Source organism: Lycium ferocissimum, chromosome 7, assembly GCF_029784015.1.
Source record: "Lycium ferocissimum isolate CSIRO_LF1 chromosome 7, AGI_CSIRO_Lferr_CH_V1, whole genome shotgun sequence".
Classification (NCBI taxonomy): Eukaryota; Viridiplantae; Streptophyta; class Magnoliopsida; order Solanales; family Solanaceae; genus Lycium; species Lycium ferocissimum.
The window spans coordinates 41440007-41457947 of NC_081348.1; the positions used below are offsets into that span (position 1 = coordinate 41440007).

General features: G+C 30.8%; 1 protein-coding gene and 1 pseudogene across 1 annotated transcript; both read right to left on the reverse strand.

The window, feature by feature from the left end:
- Positions 1-5024: 5024 nt before the first annotated feature.
- Positions 5025-5617, reverse strand: LOC132062850 (protein SMALL AUXIN UP-REGULATED RNA 12-like; annotated as a pseudogene).
- Positions 5618-10149: 4532 nt separating this feature from the next.
- On the reverse strand, positions 10150-10923 carry LOC132062851 (protein SMALL AUXIN UP-REGULATED RNA 12-like). The gene has a single exon (XM_059455328.1). The coding sequence runs from the start codon at positions 10809-10811 to the stop codon at positions 10494-10496; it is 318 nt and encodes a 105-aa protein (XP_059311311.1). The 5' UTR covers positions 10812-10923; the 3' UTR covers positions 10150-10493.
- Between the last annotated feature and the right edge of the window lie 7018 nt (positions 10924-17941).

A 17941-nucleotide genomic window follows, 5' to 3' on the forward strand; every position in this document is an offset into this window, starting at 1 on the left:
AAAGGAACACCTTCTCAAATTGACTCAAGAGAAAACCAAAATCACATCCAGGAAGACAAAAAAAATCTATTAATTTACTGTATATTTTCTTTAATTTTGTTGCTTTATATTGATGGAAAATAAAAAAATGCAGTGAATGACTACCTATGTTATGAAAGGCATTTATGGGGTAGTTATTTAGGAAGTAAAGAGGCTACATTTGGATTTTTGTAAAGTCCGTAAGGCAGACCACGTTTGGCTAAAGGGTGTGACGTATGACATGAATGGTCAAAACTCTTATTTAGAAAGTAAAAAGGCCAGATTTATTACACCAAACAAAAGGAATTTTCTTAAAAATTTGAGAAAAAAAATAAATAGGAATTCTTATCTAAGAGAGTGTCACGGGGCCTTTGTCCTGCTTTTATATATATAGCATATGATTGAAGTTAATGATAATTTGTTTGATATGTACGACACTCATCCACCCATGCATGGCCCATGTCGAATGACTCTTCTCAACACCATATATAATGGAAGAAATAAAAGGACGTACTTATGAAGTAAAATTAAGGAACGCTGATAATATTGTACTGAAGAGGACAATATTAGACATTGGAATTAGTGGAGAACAAAGCTCCATGACTTATACAGATTTGTTTACTCTCCGAATTTCAATTTCATAGGTGACATAAAAACCCTTGAAACTTTCGTTTGGTTTTCCCCAATTTCCAATTTACTCCGTACCTTAGACGAAGTTAGCTCCAAGAACCATATTTTAATAGTATTTGTGTACGGGCAACTTGTACACGCTTCAAACGTTTTGTTGAGTATTTGTTACCTCCCATCATTATAAATTTATCGGATGACTTTGTTCATCAAAAGTTGAAGCATTTGGAAAGAAATCACCTTATTAATTAGTAGGCCACACGACCCACACCCTTGAGTGCAATTATGGTTGTCATACTTACCGCCATCAAATTACAAATTAATTTGTGCGTTACAAATACAAGCACAAATATATATTTGTGTGTATATATTCGCTCATTATAAACTGTTGGGGTAATGCGATTTAACTTAATCGCACCTAAATAGGATCGCAATTTTTATATTCCGATATCTTTACAATTACATGGATTTTGATATTAATATTGTTTTCATTATTTATACGATTTATCCAACTTTTTCGTGTAAGTACATTTTTGAACATGTTGTACTTAGATAATATACACATTACAATACCATATTTAGTATATCTCACAAAATAGAGTTTCTTCCATCAGGTTGAAAGTTGGCAAAAGGTGTTCATTTTAGTATACTGTAGCACTGTGTGTGAGCAGAGTTACTCGAAACCTGCATCGGTAAGAAATAATACTTATGGTATAAAATAACCGAGGTTCAAATGTACCGTTATTTAAAAAAAAACATATACTGTAGAGCGTATTATTGTGGGTATATGTACCATGTGTGTGGGGAAAGTTTTCAAGGTTGCCAGAGAATAATATGAGTAATAGACAGTTAGTCAGACAAGAGTTGCTGACAGTATATCTCATCAAACTATATGTCTAAACCCCAACATGTCCTTCCTTTGCAACCTAACGTCTCCACATCTGTCTTTTTCATTTTAATGTACATATCATTTTGGTTTCGGAGGATATTGACCATTTCTCATTGTATCTATCATGTGTAAATACCATTAAATGTTACAAATTTAGAGCAGTGTTTTCAAATGTAAACTCAAATCAGAGAGAGTTGGCAGAAACAGAGTAGTACTGAAATGCTATTCATACGGTATGATTAAAAATTGACTTTTTTTTTCTTGTACTTTTTGATATTTATGAATCAACAAGTTACACAAAGTTTATTCAATTTGCTATTCATACGGTATGATTAAAAATTATCACATTAAATTTCGGCTCGTAATAGGTTTACTCTATCATAGCAAAAATTTGCAGATATATTAACATTCGGTTAATTAATTCCTCTATATATAGACCTACTAATTAAACAATCCTGCGCGATCCATAATCTCAGTTGCTAAATCAGGAATCTGTATAATTCAACAGTTCTTTTTCAGGTTGATAATTTGAATAATTTCCTAGTGCTAGACCGATCATTTACTAAATGGTTTTTAGAAATCGAATATAATTTATAACTTTTTCTTATCTTGAGAAACCGTTCATTTAAAACCGATTTTTGTATTACACCGACAATGTAAATAACTTTTCAATGGCATTTAAAAGGTAGTCTATATCAAATAAATTGGTAGATTTAACAGAGTCTCACTAGTGGTACCTGATTTGTGACCCAATTAATTTGGTTTTGCATCAAGTCCTACTTAAAACACTTTTATTATAGCAATTTCTTTTCTATATTCAAACTTGAAACCTCATTAAGAAGAAAGGGCACTAATTACCGCCCCTCACAATCTTTGCTGGTAATAACTTGAGATTTGATTAAGATGGGACATTGGGGACAACATTGAACAGAAGTAACATGCATGCAACCAACTACTTACTATATCATAAATTCATAATAGTTGTACTCTAGCTATGAACTACCCTCACCATCCATGATTAACAATTATGGAATGCCCAAAAATCTTTTGAAATGAGATGAAAATGACTGGTCAATATATTTATGGTACAATATTGGTCCCCATTCTTGATTCATTGTGTTGGGTAGGACTATCCCCTTTGTACTGTGTTACGGAATTGTGTTACATCATGTTAATATATAGCTAAGCAATAGGTACAATATTCTTAATTGTAATTTGTAACTGTACACATTGTGAATGAGATTGGAGGATGTGGACATGATCAAACGACTTTGTTTTATTTGCACGTTGAAGATATAATTAAGTAAAAAAAATTTAAAAAAATCTCTAATAGCTTAAGTCGTCAGATGAGATTATCACACATATTAAAAAGCAGCAGCAACAACAACATACCCAGTGAAATCCACATAAACTTAATATTAAGTACCGTAAAAATTGCACCTACATTTTCTTTCTTTAATTTCTTAACCAGACAGAAGCCACTTTTATCTCACTTTAGGCTCGAATATTTTATCATTCTAAACTTTTTTTCTATTGAAAGACGAGGACATTTTTTTTAATCTCACATTAGGCTCGAATGTTTTATCATTCTAAACTTTATTCTATTGAACGACGGGGACATTTTATCAGCCAACGCATGAAGTACGTATTACAAATTCAAAACAAAATACGGAGTACTTAATAATTAATTAGCCTTTACCTATTTAGTCTTCATATGCTAGCCATGAATAAATGGTCCAGACAAACAGGACCCAAGCAATAAATCATGTACTGTAAGTTAGGAAGAAAAGGAAAATGGCGAATTAATGAATGATGAAAAAGAAAGAGGGCCATGCATCGATCGATCAGAGACGAATTTAAGGTTTAGACCGCGTGGGTTATACTTTTAAGGTTCTTAACACTAATCTAATTGTACATTTTAAAAATGGGTGCCGATTTTAGTATTCAATGAAATTTCATGATTTTTCATATATATGTCGGTGAATGAAATAACCATGTCCAGATGAATTCATAAGTTCCGTTCGCCTAGCTCTGGCATTGAAGATGTTAGTGGAGATATTTTTAAGAGGAAGGTGGAATTGTGTGATGGAGATGAGAAGCAACATAAAACTAAAACTAGTCAGCAGCACTCAATAGTTGTTGAAGCACAAAAAAGGATATCATTCATTCCAAGTATACTACTACATTAATTTTTGTGGGCACAAAAAGAAGGCTAATTTGCAGTAGTATTTATGCTGGGAAAAGTAGTTGCTACTGTCAGAAGCTTTGTGGCTGAAACAAAAAGAGATAATGTTCCAAACAGAGAAAAATAGGATCAATTAAATAAGCTACTCCATGAGCTAGCTGGTCCTTCAAGATCGAATTCATATTGATGCATGCATGCATGCCATGATAAACGTTACGTGTTTGCATGGTTTATATGCTAATGATTTTACTCTTTTTTTTTCTCTTTTTTTTTTTTTTTTTTTTTTGCGATTCTAGTATGACGCGTTGCTACTTCTTCTATCTCAATTTATATATATGATGGTGTTTTACCTAAAAACATAATTTAAGAAAAAAACTAAAATCTCTGATCTAAATTTACGCGTAGGCGTTAAATTATTATATATAGTTGTAAATCATCTCATTAAAGGTGAATAAAAATTCTAAAATTAATTTTTTTCTAAACAAGGATATTAAATATAACCTTTTTGAGATAGACTAAAGCAATAGGTCACATAAGGACCGATGAAGTGATTTTTCTGGGTTTTCAGTAACTTGTCCAATCAATTAAAGTTTAATGAGTTGGGTTATGACCTTTTCATCTAATTGACTTGACCTATGTTGAGTCCGAAATGAATCATCAAATTATTGAGCTAAAATTCAACAAATAATGTAACAGATCAGCGAGTCAAATTAATGCAATCTAAATTCAAAAATAAAAATAAAAATCAAATTTGAAGATAGGTAAATTAACTAAATTTGGGAGAACTGATTAATTAAGCTAATAATTTAAGAAAAATACATTTACATTTTTTTCACAATAAGAAAAATGAAGAGGGGAGAAGGTTGGTTCATATTAAGCCGATAGACTTATGAACCATTATTATTTGACTCATCTTGACTAAAGCAGTTTGGTCTCATTTTAAGCCTTCAAGTTTGACCGAACCGCCCATTTGACATCTGTAGTTTATTCGCAATAGAAAACCTTTGGATTAATTAATAATTTGAGCGAAGACAGATGATATTTGAAATTAAATTATAATAATAAAAGAATCAGATTTAAGAGTAATTGAAAATCGTAATGATAGCTGCTGAAGTAATTGAGATATAGGGACCTAATTTCGCGTGATGACGCCTATGCACATCTATGATAGTAACTGATATCTTAAGATTACAGTTCATATATAGTTTGCATAACTAAAGTTGAAAATATCCCATCCGTGCTCGCTTTTGTCAGTACATAGGAGCGGTTAATTAATTCCATTACTGATAAAAACTAGATCAATATTTGAAATTTTAATTTGAGAAAATTTTCTCAAATCAGCAAGAGAAAAATGTAGAAGCTATCAACTTTATATAAAGAGTTTAAGTTCTGTATAGAACAATAATGATATAATTATAAGTAGTATTTATGTAATCAGATCACAATAATTACCGGTAAACTCTCTATGATAAGCATCGATTCCATCTTTCTTTCACCTAAACCTTAATATTCACGATCTTTTCTTCTTTTGAAAAACTTTACTACTGGACCATATTGGAAGTTAGTGATTGGAAAATGACTTCTTCACAGGGAATGGTGATGCCCATGCCGTGATCATAGCCAAATTCTTCCTTGGCGTAGTGAAGGAGACTGAAAGTCATGGTGAGTCAAGAAAGAAATAGGTATGATGTATCGAGTTCGATTCTTTCCCACGTAAACTGTAAAATGTCATTTTGGTATGTCAATGGGAAGGTGATGGTCTTCATCATCACAACCGTGCTTCCTACCTAAACTCGAACAAGTTTTCATAATTTGTTTCAAAGCTGCAGCTTGTGGTTGCATGTTTGATGTTTTGATGGCCATTTTTTTGTGTAATATTTTTCTTGAAGAACTCTAAAGAAGGTGAATGTGAGTGGACAAAAAGGGTCGTGTCTGCAATGATACAATGGTCTGGCATAAACTTTCCTACTGGTACAGTGAAGCAGATTCTAAGCAGGGTGAGGAACAAGCATTGGAAACAGCTCCACAAGGAATTGATAGCAGCGTTATATGGAGCAGTGATTTATCATGTTTGGAGAGCAAGGAACTGGAAGATTTTCAAGGGAATCAATGTAGATACAACTGCAGTAGTGACACATATAAAGAGGGAATATGTAGATAGACTTGAGGTAGTTAAACGGTCTAGGAAAGCTTACAAATGTAGATGACTGATACAGAGATTGTTGATGTAATTAGAGATCAACTGGAGGATCTTTGCTCTTAATACCCTTCCTAGAAGGTGATATGTGAGATTTAGTGCTCTTTAGGTGTATGTTTTGTTTGTTTGTTAATGGTAATTTATGTTGGTTACCAAAAAAAAAAAAAACTCTAAAGAAGGTTGAATCTTTAGGAAGAACAAGAAAGAACAGTATTTCCTTTGTTTTGAGAGAAAGAGAAGCTACTAAAGAAGCGGTAGTGTTTGGGAGGGAAAATGTGTGTATATATTTATGAAGGAAGGCCAACTTTTTTAACCCCTTATGTGATTATTTTTGTTGTGCCACAATAAGAAAACATGGAAGTTTTCAAGGGATTAGAATCTATGAGATCTTGCATTCACAATTAAAACACTTCGTTCTTGTGATGTATCTTACAGGTCGAACTACAATTAAGTATTTTGGGTTAGTACTTGTCCTAGTCCTAGGCATGCTTTGGGGAGTTGGGTAATTTCTAAGTGAAGTACTTGAAAGATTCACTAAGCAATAAGCAAATTTTGTAAAAGCCAATGTATTTGTAAAAGAAACAAACAAGTCATGTGGGCCTTGCACAATGTACTTAAGGTGCATGCTAACAACTTGATGCTCTGATTATTAATATTTTAACTGATGTGTTGTTCTTGCAAAATAGGAAGTACAAAGGAAATTGGATGTTTACTAAGCGACAAAAATGCAAATAAGTTGGTAAAAGAATTCAAATTAACTACCATATATAATATCAATTCATCCTCGAAAGAATATGATGCCACGTAGAAGAAATTACCGGCCAATTAGCATTTTTTTGACTTATATGTGCTTTATCGAATATAAAAATGAGGGTAATACTCGAAGGAAAGTACACCTACACTTGTTTTTTCTTCCTTACCAAAGTACCCATTTGTTTGCACTTGGAATATTAAGGAGAATTCAGCTGTACAGAATTAATATTAATTCGTAATCACAGATTCACAGTGATATACGATAAAAACGATGACAAGAAGTATTTGTCCTTGTTTTCATTTCAAAAAAAATGTTAGTGCGAGAACCAGAGATCTGTGTGTTAATTAACATTGACATGTCTTCTCTAGTTAATTCGTCTGATGAGATTTTGCATTATACTACTGAATAATACAATATACACATTCCACTAGTTCTCGAGATGTATTAATTAATTTTATTGTAATTTGTTTTATCAAACAAGTTGAAATACTAGTAAGTGTTTTTCGCTAAATACTAGTCGCTTCCTTTTCAACTGTTCTGCATTTTTATTTATCTTTATTATTTTTGAAGAAGCTAAGGTATTATAAAGGAAACAAACAAGATTTTGTGGGCTTCACACAAGAGTACTTACAACTTAGGGTGCTAACAGCTTGATACTTGGATTATAAATAATTTATCCGATGAGTTGTTCTTGCAAAATAGGCAGTACAAAGGAAATTAGATGTTTACGAAGAGACAAAAATGCATATAAGTTGGTTGGTACGTAAATAAATTCGAATGAACTACCATCTATAATATCAATACATCCTCGAAAGAATATGATGCCACGTACAATAAATTATCAGTCGATTAGCATTTTTTTTGGACTTATATGTGCCTTTTCGAATAGAAAAATAAGGGTAATTTAATACTCGAACAAAGTACCCACCTTTTTTTTTTTTTTTTTTTCTCTTGCCTTTCACAAATACCAACTTGATTGCACTTGGAATTTTAAGGAGAGTTCGCTGTACGGAATCAATACAAATTAGTAATCACACTAATATACGATAAAATCGACGACAAGTATTTGTCCTTGCATGTTTTCATTAAAAAAATGTTAGTGCGAAAATCAAAAATCTGTGTAAACAAATTAAGTTTAGTTATATATATAAGCTGTTAGTGTAAGAAATTTTTACACTATCACGTCATATTTATATGTTATAACAAGTAATCTGTTTTAATTTCAAGGCTACAAATATCACATTTTAAGAAGACTTATTTATAAATATCTTTAGGTGATCTTTATATAACCTAAACTCGAATAATTTAAAATGTCTTCTCTTGTGAATTCGCCCAATGAGATTTTGCATCTTGCATTAAACTGAATAATAGTACAGTATACACCTTCGCTAGTAAATCTTATTGTACAAAGAGAAAATTAATACTCCATCCGTTCTATAATAAGTGGTGTTTTAGGTTTTTTAATTTTTTTTTTCAAAATAAGTGGTGCTTTAAGATTTCAAGAAGACTTTGGGCAGATTCTTCCAAGATTACCCTTATTTAAATAGTCAAGATTTATTAACTACCTTTTTTTTTCTAGAAAGTAGTAAAACTTGATTAGGGGTAAGTTAGTAAAAACACTCCTAATTTTCTAAGAGTGAACAATTTCTTAAGGGGCGTGTATGAGTCTAAAAAATCACTTATTATGAAACGGAGAGAGTAACTCTTATTAATCTGTTTTGGTTTGGTTTATCAAAAATGATTCTACAGATCAATTACCCATTTAGCTTCTTATAAAAGGTGGACAATGTACTACTCACTCGATTTCAATTTATGTGAACCTATTATTATTTGGGGAGTCTACGAGGTAGTTCTTTGACCACGTTTTCCTTACATTTTTTTGAAATTATTTGAATTATAGATTATCATGACTTATAGTACTTCTTGTGTAGTTTCTAAATATATATATTTTATTCTTATAAACTTGAAAGATCTATGTCAAAATTTATGGTCAAAGTTATAAAGTTTGACCCTCGTACTCCGAAAAGGTTCACATAAATTGAAACGGAGGGAGTATTATAAATGAACTTTTGTTTTACGATATCTTACATTTTCCTGTTAGTGCATTGCAAAATGTATTTCCATTTTAAAGTTTACACATTTTATTATTTTATGATAGTCAATTTGAGCTTTAAACAATAATGAAAATGTAGTCAAGTTGAGCTTTAAACAATAATGAAAATGTAGACTAACCTAAAAGCTAGTAAAAGCTTCCTCCTCAATCACGGCCTTGATTAACTTTTTAATGGGCCGAGCAGGTGAACTTTTACACAAAAAGGTGGCCCTCATGAGATTTGAAACAGCAACGTCTGCTTTGATAAAATATTAAATTATGTAACAAACTTGTACTATAAAAGTTTACATTTAAAGAGATGTATTTTTATTAATTTAATCTTGTTTACAAAGTAGGAGCTTTAGAATATACTACGTATATATATATATATATATATATATATATATATATATATATATATATATATATATATATATATATATATATACTGCATGCGTAACTGATAAATAGCATCAGTGCAGCATTGTCATTTATTACTAAAGAAATACCCTGTGATTTAGTACTCCCTCTGTTTATGTCACATTATTTTCTTTTTAGTCTAAAAAAGAATGACATTTTTTTTATATTTAATAATAATTTTAACTTTTAAAATGTCCGTTTTACCTTTAATGAGGAATAATTTATAGTATAAAAATATCTATAACTTATTTTAAATTACAAGTTTTTAAATTTTTTCTTTCGTTTTTAAACAAGGAACTAGGACGATACATTTTTATATTATCGGCACTCTCAGTAGAAAAATGATTGAAGCCTAAACGGACTATTAGCATTACTACTGCTCCCATTTTATAAAATACGAAAATTTAGGAATTTAGGTTAGTTTAGTTTTATGACAATTTTCACATCAGTAAAAGTTAACAAGGGAGACCTAATAAATAAACAAATGACATCATCGTAAAAGTATTTTCTCCAATTCAAATTGCCCTTTACAATCTTTTTTTAGTTCTATAACCCTTTTATAAAACATATTTATTTTTTACACAGAAGAGACTTGAAAAAAATACATAAGAGATCTAAAAAAGTCATTTTATTTTATTCAAATTGTAAGAGCCAAGAGATGTTATTTCCCCTTCAAATTGTAAGTAACTAAGTAAGCATTATTTCTTGTCTACATTTGATGATGGCATCAAATTTACTTACTAAAGAAATGGTAAATGCAGTATTCTTGTGTCTGTACTAGTGTACTCTCTATCCATTGGTATTGCCGTTTTATTTGGACTAACAAATTTGGAGAACACAACATAATACGGACAATGTAGTGGCTAGTAGATCACAAATCAGACCGATTCCAGTATATGCTCAATTTTGAGTTTTCCCAGACAAAATGAAGATGCAGTAAAAAGTTGTAGTAATAGATTGAGAGACATTTGTATCCAAAATGGCATATTAAATAAATTGAGAGCTGACATTCACTTCTCTCACAGGGTGAAAAACACACCTCTGCAAGGAAAAATTTCCAAGATTTGCTTACAAATCTGACTCCGACCCATAAAAAACACTACTAATATTATGTGGTTCCTAGGTCAGGGTTAGGGGAAATTAAAGTTACAAAACAAGAAAATACCCAAAAACCAAAATAAAAATGAAGAAATGAGATGTTAGAAAAAAGAGAAGCAAAAAAACACTAAATTGCTTCATCTTTCTTTCTTCACTCCAAAACGTTACACCTAATATTCACTTTTAATTTCTTCTTGTCAAATACTTCATTCACTACCTCAGCATTGAAGTTAGTGACCTGAAAACAACTTCTTCACATGGAATAGTAATGCCCATGTCATGATCAAAGCCAAATTCTTCTTCAGCTTGTCGAAGGAGACATTGAAACTCTGGATGAGTTAAAAAAGAAATAGGTACAATGTAACGCGTTCGATTTTCTCCAACGTAAACTGCAAAATGACCTTTGGGTACGTCATTGGGAAGGTGGTCTTCGTCATCATAACCATGTTTCTTACCCAAACTCGAACACCTTTTTAGAATTTGCTTCAAGATTGCAGCTTGTGGCATTTTGTTTGATTTCCTAATAGTCATTTTTAATGATTCCTTGAAGAAACTTAAAGAAAGCTGAGAGCTTTAGGAAGAAGAAGAAAGACCAATACTACTTTTACTTTGAGAGAATTGAAGGTGATGTTTGGAATAGAAGAATGTGACGCTATTTATGGAGAAATCCACAATTATTTTTTCCTTTAATTTTAGGATGATGATTTTTTTTTTTATTTTTTTTGTGGGCGTTGGGGGTGGGGGTGTGGGGGCGAGGGGCGGGGTTTAAAGTAATGTGGGGTGTGAAACAGTGAAAGGGCAAAGGACAGAACACGGGTGTTTTGGGGTAAGTGTATATTGAGGAAATAGGACAAGGTGGGGGCCAAACCCCATAGGGTTTTACGGTTCTATGTTGGCTCTCTTTATGGCAATGAGGAACCTTTCTCATTAATTACGGATACGTTTCAATAGATTGATATTTGAATAAAAAGGTAATAATATATCTCAGATTTTTTTATTGGAATACTGTTTAGTTAATAATTTTCTTTGTATTTGTAATTTATAGACTTCTTAGATCATGGTATAAAGATCTTTTTGAGCTAACTAATAATTTTATGAAATTTTCTTAGAAAATTTGCCGGATAATGATTTAAATCACGTTTTGACATACAATTTGGATTAAGCTTAAGCGCTTTTTTTATAAACATAAAAACCCCACAAACCAGAAAACCATCAAAATTTTCCCAATTCTTATACAATCTTACCAAATGAGTAAATCATAGTTCATCATAAAATTAATAAGCTACTAGAAGGCCTTTCTAAAAAATACAACATCAATTGATCAAACTTTAATTCAATAAAAAGGAAAATTTAACATGAATTGTAATGTAACTACTCTTTAATATAATCTTCCCACATGGTAAACATGATTGGTAAATATATTTTACCAACTTGCAGATTAATATTTAATACATATGGTTGGTAAACATGATTGGTAAATATATCTACCAACTTATGGGTCTTTTTTTACAAAATATAAACGTATAGGTCAAATTTTACATTTATATTTTTTGAAATCATGATTTCAAATCCCAAATCATGTTTTTTGATGATTTGGGATTTCATCTCGTGAGATTTAAATCGAGAGAAATCGTACGTTCAAACGCTGATTTCATCTCATGAGATGAAATAGCATGTCCAAACGCCTACTTAGACTATGGTCTAAAATTTTATTATAAACGTTACATGATTATCTAGTGTTTTGTCTGTAAGATTGAGAAATATATATGAGCAAACATTAGATCCGCATATAACGCTTTTCAAAATGATAATGTGCTAGGGACTATATATGCACAACTTTTAAAAGTAGGGTCAAATTTTAAATGGAGTCTGTAAAAGGATATTTGTGTAAATCTAACCAATACTTCCTCTTTTGATACTCCCCATCTATTTTTACTTGTCATGTATATTAATCTTGTCATTTTTTATTTTTTTTTGTCCAGTTCGAAAACGAAGAGATTATTTACCATTTTATTCCTACTTTGACCTTATTATTAATTATTTTGTTAAACTTCAAAGAATTGTTAGTGATTGCTTAACTTTTAAAGTATGTTTGATTGATTTTAATTATTAGATGACTTAATAATAATTATGGGTAATATAGTAAAATTATTACATTTTATTTATGATTTTTTTAAGGAGTGTGTCAAGTCAATTCTATAAGTAAAATTGCACGAAGGGAGAATTAAATTCAAAATAGTTTGATTTTTCCAAACACGGCTTTCACTGATCAAGGAAGGTTACAAGTTTCGACAACAAAGGTATTTATGGTTCTTGTTTCTATTTCCAACATTCTGTCTCAAACTTCTGCTCATTTTCTTTTTCAACATAATAGGGCTTCACTTTTCATATCTACTTTTGTGGTTCCTGCTGTTTTGGCTCCATACGTTTTTTTTCTTGTACCTTTTTCCAAATTACTTTCTAAGCTTTCTAAAAATCTATATAGTACATCGAACTGTAGTTGAAAATTTTGAAAAATTAGATAAATGAACTTGTTAAATTTGTGAAAGTTATATGAAGATTAATTATTAGTGCTAGAAAACTATACTTATCTTGAAGTAATTAAACAAATTGCCTACTGGCCAATTTGATCAAGGTGAAAAAAATATTACTAGCACAACATAGTATACATGTATATATAACATTTGCAATATTAAAATGTGATAGAATTACTAGATACTCATGCATATAATAACAAGAGGTGGAAAAAATGGCTTAATATATTTGACAACACCTTAAACTTACCAAAGAAATTTCATTTGGACGCTCGAACTAGCTACGGACAATTCCAATTGAAAGACCTAAACATATGATAATTCAATTAGACACTTTGGGTTCAAAATTTGAAAAAGCTTTGCACGTTCTCAAGTGTCTATTAGGCTGTTATTCCGTTAACCATAAAAAATATGTCATCTTCTTTAATTTTACACATCAGCCTCAATTGGAACATAAATGACGTTTTACGGCTTATTTAGGTTAATGGGTATAATTAAATTTAAAATAGTTGACATATTTTAAGTGGTTAACTTATCTACATAATGACACCTGAGAACAAGCACAAAAGTCTTTTCCAAAATCTAAACCAAAAGTGTCTAAGAAGAACACTTTATCATGTCTTCGGGTGCTCAATTAAGACAAAACACAGTTCAAATGACTAAATGAAATTTGCTATTAAATATTAGGGGTTGTCATGTAATAAGAAAAATGAGTTAATTCTCTAGATGGTCACCCAAGTTTTGGGAATTACCTCTTAAATCACTTTTCTTTCTTTAAAGACCACAAAGTCATTCAACTATTACTATTTTCTTCCAAAAATACAAAACATCTCAAAAGCCTCATTCTCTCCTACTTGGCATATCATGTCATATTAAACCCTCATTTTTTTAAGGCAAAAGACATAAATTGACCCCTAAACTATACCCCAAAAGTCGATATCACACTTAAACTTTAATAGTGATCTATTACACACACAACATCTCAAAAGTGAATTTAATACCACCCTGATGCACATTTAACCAGTTGCACAAGGGGGGGTGTAATACACTCGCCCGCCACGTCAGCACCACGTTAGCGCCACATCAGATTTCTTTTAAATTTTAAATTCTTTTTCTTTCTTCATCTTCTCGTGCAATTTCTTCATTGTTGTTCTCCAGTCCATTTGAAGGGCAGTTCGTGCAATTTCTTCATTGTTTAACAACAATGAAGAAAATTTCTCCAGTCCATTTAAAGGGTTTGATTTATCCAGTCCATTTGAAGGGCAGTTCGTGCAATTTCTTCATTGTTGTTAAAAGTCCATATGAAGGGCAATTCGTGCAATTTCTTCATTGTAGTTATGTATTGTTTCTTAAACTTGGATGAATTTGAGTGTAAGTGGGATGAATTTGAGGAGGAATTGGATGATTTGTTCCTCAATTCAGTTTTTCTGGTGGGGTGGTGGTGGGTGTGGGGATTTTTCCGGTGGGGTGGTGGTGGGTGGATGGTGTGGATGGTTGGGGGGATGAAGAAGAAGAGGTGGAGGAGAAGAGGGTGGGGTGGGGTGGGAATTAGTTTTTTATTGTAATTAAATTTTATTTTTGCTTTAATTTTATTCTCACTCTCTTATTATTTTTTTTTTGTGCCACATCAGCTCAGAAGGTGGAATTAATATCACTTTTTTATATATTAGGTGTGTAATAGGTCACTACTGAAGTTTAAGTGTGATATCAACTTTTGGGGAATAGTTTAGGGGTCAATTTATGTCTTTTGCCTTTTTTTTAATTAATAAACTTATTTAACTCATATTCATCAAACCCATTTAACTCAACCCATATCTTATACCTGATAAAAAATGACCGGTTAAAAAGCAGCAAAGGAACAAACTTTAGCTCTAACTTTTTTATTTTTATTTAAGTTAATATTAAGGTGACACATGTAAAATAATTAGTTTAATTTCTATAGTGCCTTAAAAAATGAAGACGTACTAGTTATATAGGGTTCTCAGTCGATCGTCACCTAGAACTGTGCAACTTTTAGCCTTGTTATAACAACATCAAACTGGAATACTTAGCTTGGCGAGGTTCGTGAGCTTTTCCAAAAATTTAGTGAGCAAGTGATTCTGTGTAATCAACCTGGGCTACTTGATACGCAATTACATGTTAGACTCTACTACATAATCTTTCATGACTGAAGATTGAGAACCCAAATATATAGCTAGCACCTCGATCTTCATTTTTAAGGCACTGTAAAAATATTATTTCACATGTGTCACCATAAGATTTACTTAAAAATCGAAAAAAAAAAAATGTTAGAATGAAAGTTCATCCCTTTGCTACTTTTTAATGGGGTCATTTTTGATCGGGTATAAGATATGGGTTGGGTTAAATAAGTTTGATGAATATGAGTTAAATGGATTTACTAATTAAAATAATGGGCTTTAATATGATATGCATGCCAAGTAGGAGAGATAAGGCTTTTGTGGTGTTTTGTATTTTTTGAGGAAAATAGTGATAGTTGAATGACTTTGCTTTTTAAAAGAAAGAAAAATGATTTTAAGAGGACACCCTCCGTCTCATAATGAGTGTCACCTTAGTCAAAAAAATTTATCCCATAATAAGTGTCACTTTAGAAAATCAAGACATAAATTAACTAGTTTTTTTCAATTCTACCCTTACACAAAAAGTGACAAGTTTATGTACTCAAGACAAAAAGACACATAATAACTTGGTATTGTTGGATTTTCAATGTTAAAAGAACTACTAATGCATGCTCTAATCAAGAGGGAAAAATAATTTATTTTTATTATATAAGGATAGTTTAGTAAACTTCACCTTGCATTAATAGTTTCTTAATATGCGCTTTTTTGGCTAAAGTAACACTTATTATGAAATGGAGAAAGTAATTTTCAAAACTTGAATAACCATCTAGAGAATTAAGTGTAAGAAAATGATTTTACCCACAGGATGGACTAAAGGGTAGTGCAGAGAAATCACGGGCGAGCAATAAATGTACTGAGAAGTACGAAATACGAACCATTCTTTTTCGATTAGTGTTTGGTCTTTTTTGAATGTTTGGTTTCTGGTTTTCTTTGATTCTATTCAGATAGAAAGAAAAAAAAGTTTACCTGCAGAAAAAAAGTCGAATATATCTAAGTATTTTAGCAGAAAGGCATGTGCACTGCTCTCGTAAAGTACAAAGTAAAAGAGTATTGCAGGTTTGACTAGTATGTTACATTAGCCGTTAGTTACATCGTTATTGACAGTTTCACAATACCCTAGAGATTTCTTTTGATTTTTCCATCCTATAATTTTCTTTTTTAATTTTCTCGAGAATCTTTTTAGCCAAGATTTTTCGTGTAATCTATAAATTTTAACAAACTCCAACTACCAAGGTAACTGATTCGTTTGAACTTGTCCGTAAAACCTTTGTTAGTTGGAACATGTGAAGTGACATTTTGTATTCCATCCGTTCATTTTTACTTGTCCACTATCCTAAAATAGATTTTCACTTTTACTTGTTACTTTTAAAGATATCAAGATAAAATAATTTTTTTTCCTATTTTGCCATAGTATTAATTACTCATTTCAAGTCATCTTTCAAATTCATTAAAAATATGCATAAATTAATATGAGTATCATGATAAATTAAACACTTCATTTATTCCATAGTGGACAAGTAAAAGTGAACGGAGAGAGTATTTTATTACTTGAATCTCTCTCCAATAAATACATTCTTATCATTATATTAATTATTTTCAAGAACATTTAATATTAAGATAAGATGAGAAAGATTAAATTAATTTTATCTTGATTTTGTAAATGAACAAGTAATTTGGGACATATATTTTTAGTAATGTCGCCAAGTAATATGGGACGAAGGGAGTGTGTGCTTGATGACGTTCTCTAACTTATTTTTCCCCCTTTTTACATGGTTAATTAATACTCTCTCTGTCCCAGTTGTCTACATTATTATAAATATTCGTCTCAAAATACTTGTCCATTTACAAAATCAAGATAGAGTTGATTAAGTTTTTCCTACTTTGTCCTTAACATTAATTGTTTTCTAAAGTTACCAATATTGATTAGAGTACAACTAATTGAAGAGAGATAAGGGTAATGTAGTAAAAATACACTTTTATTTATGAGTTCTTAAAGGGCGTGTAAAAAAAAAGTGGACAAGTAATATAGGACAGAGGGAGTAGAGAAGTTATGTCGACCCAAAAATCATTCAGACTACCATTATCTGATCAATGATTAAGAAATAAAAGTAATAAAATTACTTCTTCCGGTTCAAAATAATTAGGATTTAGCCTCTAAAAGTTGGTCCAAAATAATTGATATTTTCAGTCTATCAAGAAGGTATTTCATTATTTTTTCAAATTTACCCTTGACTTATACTTAATTCAATGAACAAATTTAATGTTTGTTATAGTTTTTAAGCCTCTATTTATTAAGGGTATTTTACTCCATCCGTCTCAAAATATTTGTCGTCCTTATTAAAAATACTTGTCTCAAAATATTTGTCGTTTTATTTAATCAAGACAAAATTAAGTAACTTTTTCTCATTTTACCCTTGTATTAATTAGCAACATTTAAGAGGTTCTCACCATTGATGGAGTAGATATTTATTGAAGAGAGATTACATGAAATATGTCAAAAGGGTAAAATAGTCAAAATGCTACCCTTATAAATGCTTTCTTAATGGGCTTGTAAATGAAAAAACGACAAATATTTTGAGACGGAGGGAGTAGGAGTAAGTAAATCCTTAATCCATGTGTTCAAGTTTAAAACCTCAATTATTTTGGATCGGAGAGAGTAATAGAGCAGTAAAAAGATTCAAATACTATGATCTTATTATACATGATTTTAAAATGACATTTTGATTTTTGTCCATGATTTATATCCAATTTACTCGTTCCTATGATTTTATGACGCATTTTTTAAGTTTTAGACAATAAAGGGCCTGAATCAGAAATTTGTTTCCTTTCTGTCAAAAAATAAATTTTAAAATATTATTTGGTCATACATTGGAACTTTTTTTTTTTTTTTTTGGGTTAGTATTTGAAGATGAGTTTTTCAAGAGAAATTGGTCAAAGGTTTATAAAATCTTCACTCAAAAAATTTCAACTTTTCTTTTCAAGTGAAATG

Bases quoted from the DNA above. Each gene is read 5' to 3' on its own strand.
- LOC132062851 (XM_059455328.1), bottom strand. From the start codon at position 10,811: ATGACTATTAGGAAATCAAACAAAATGCCACAAGCTGCAATCTTGAAG.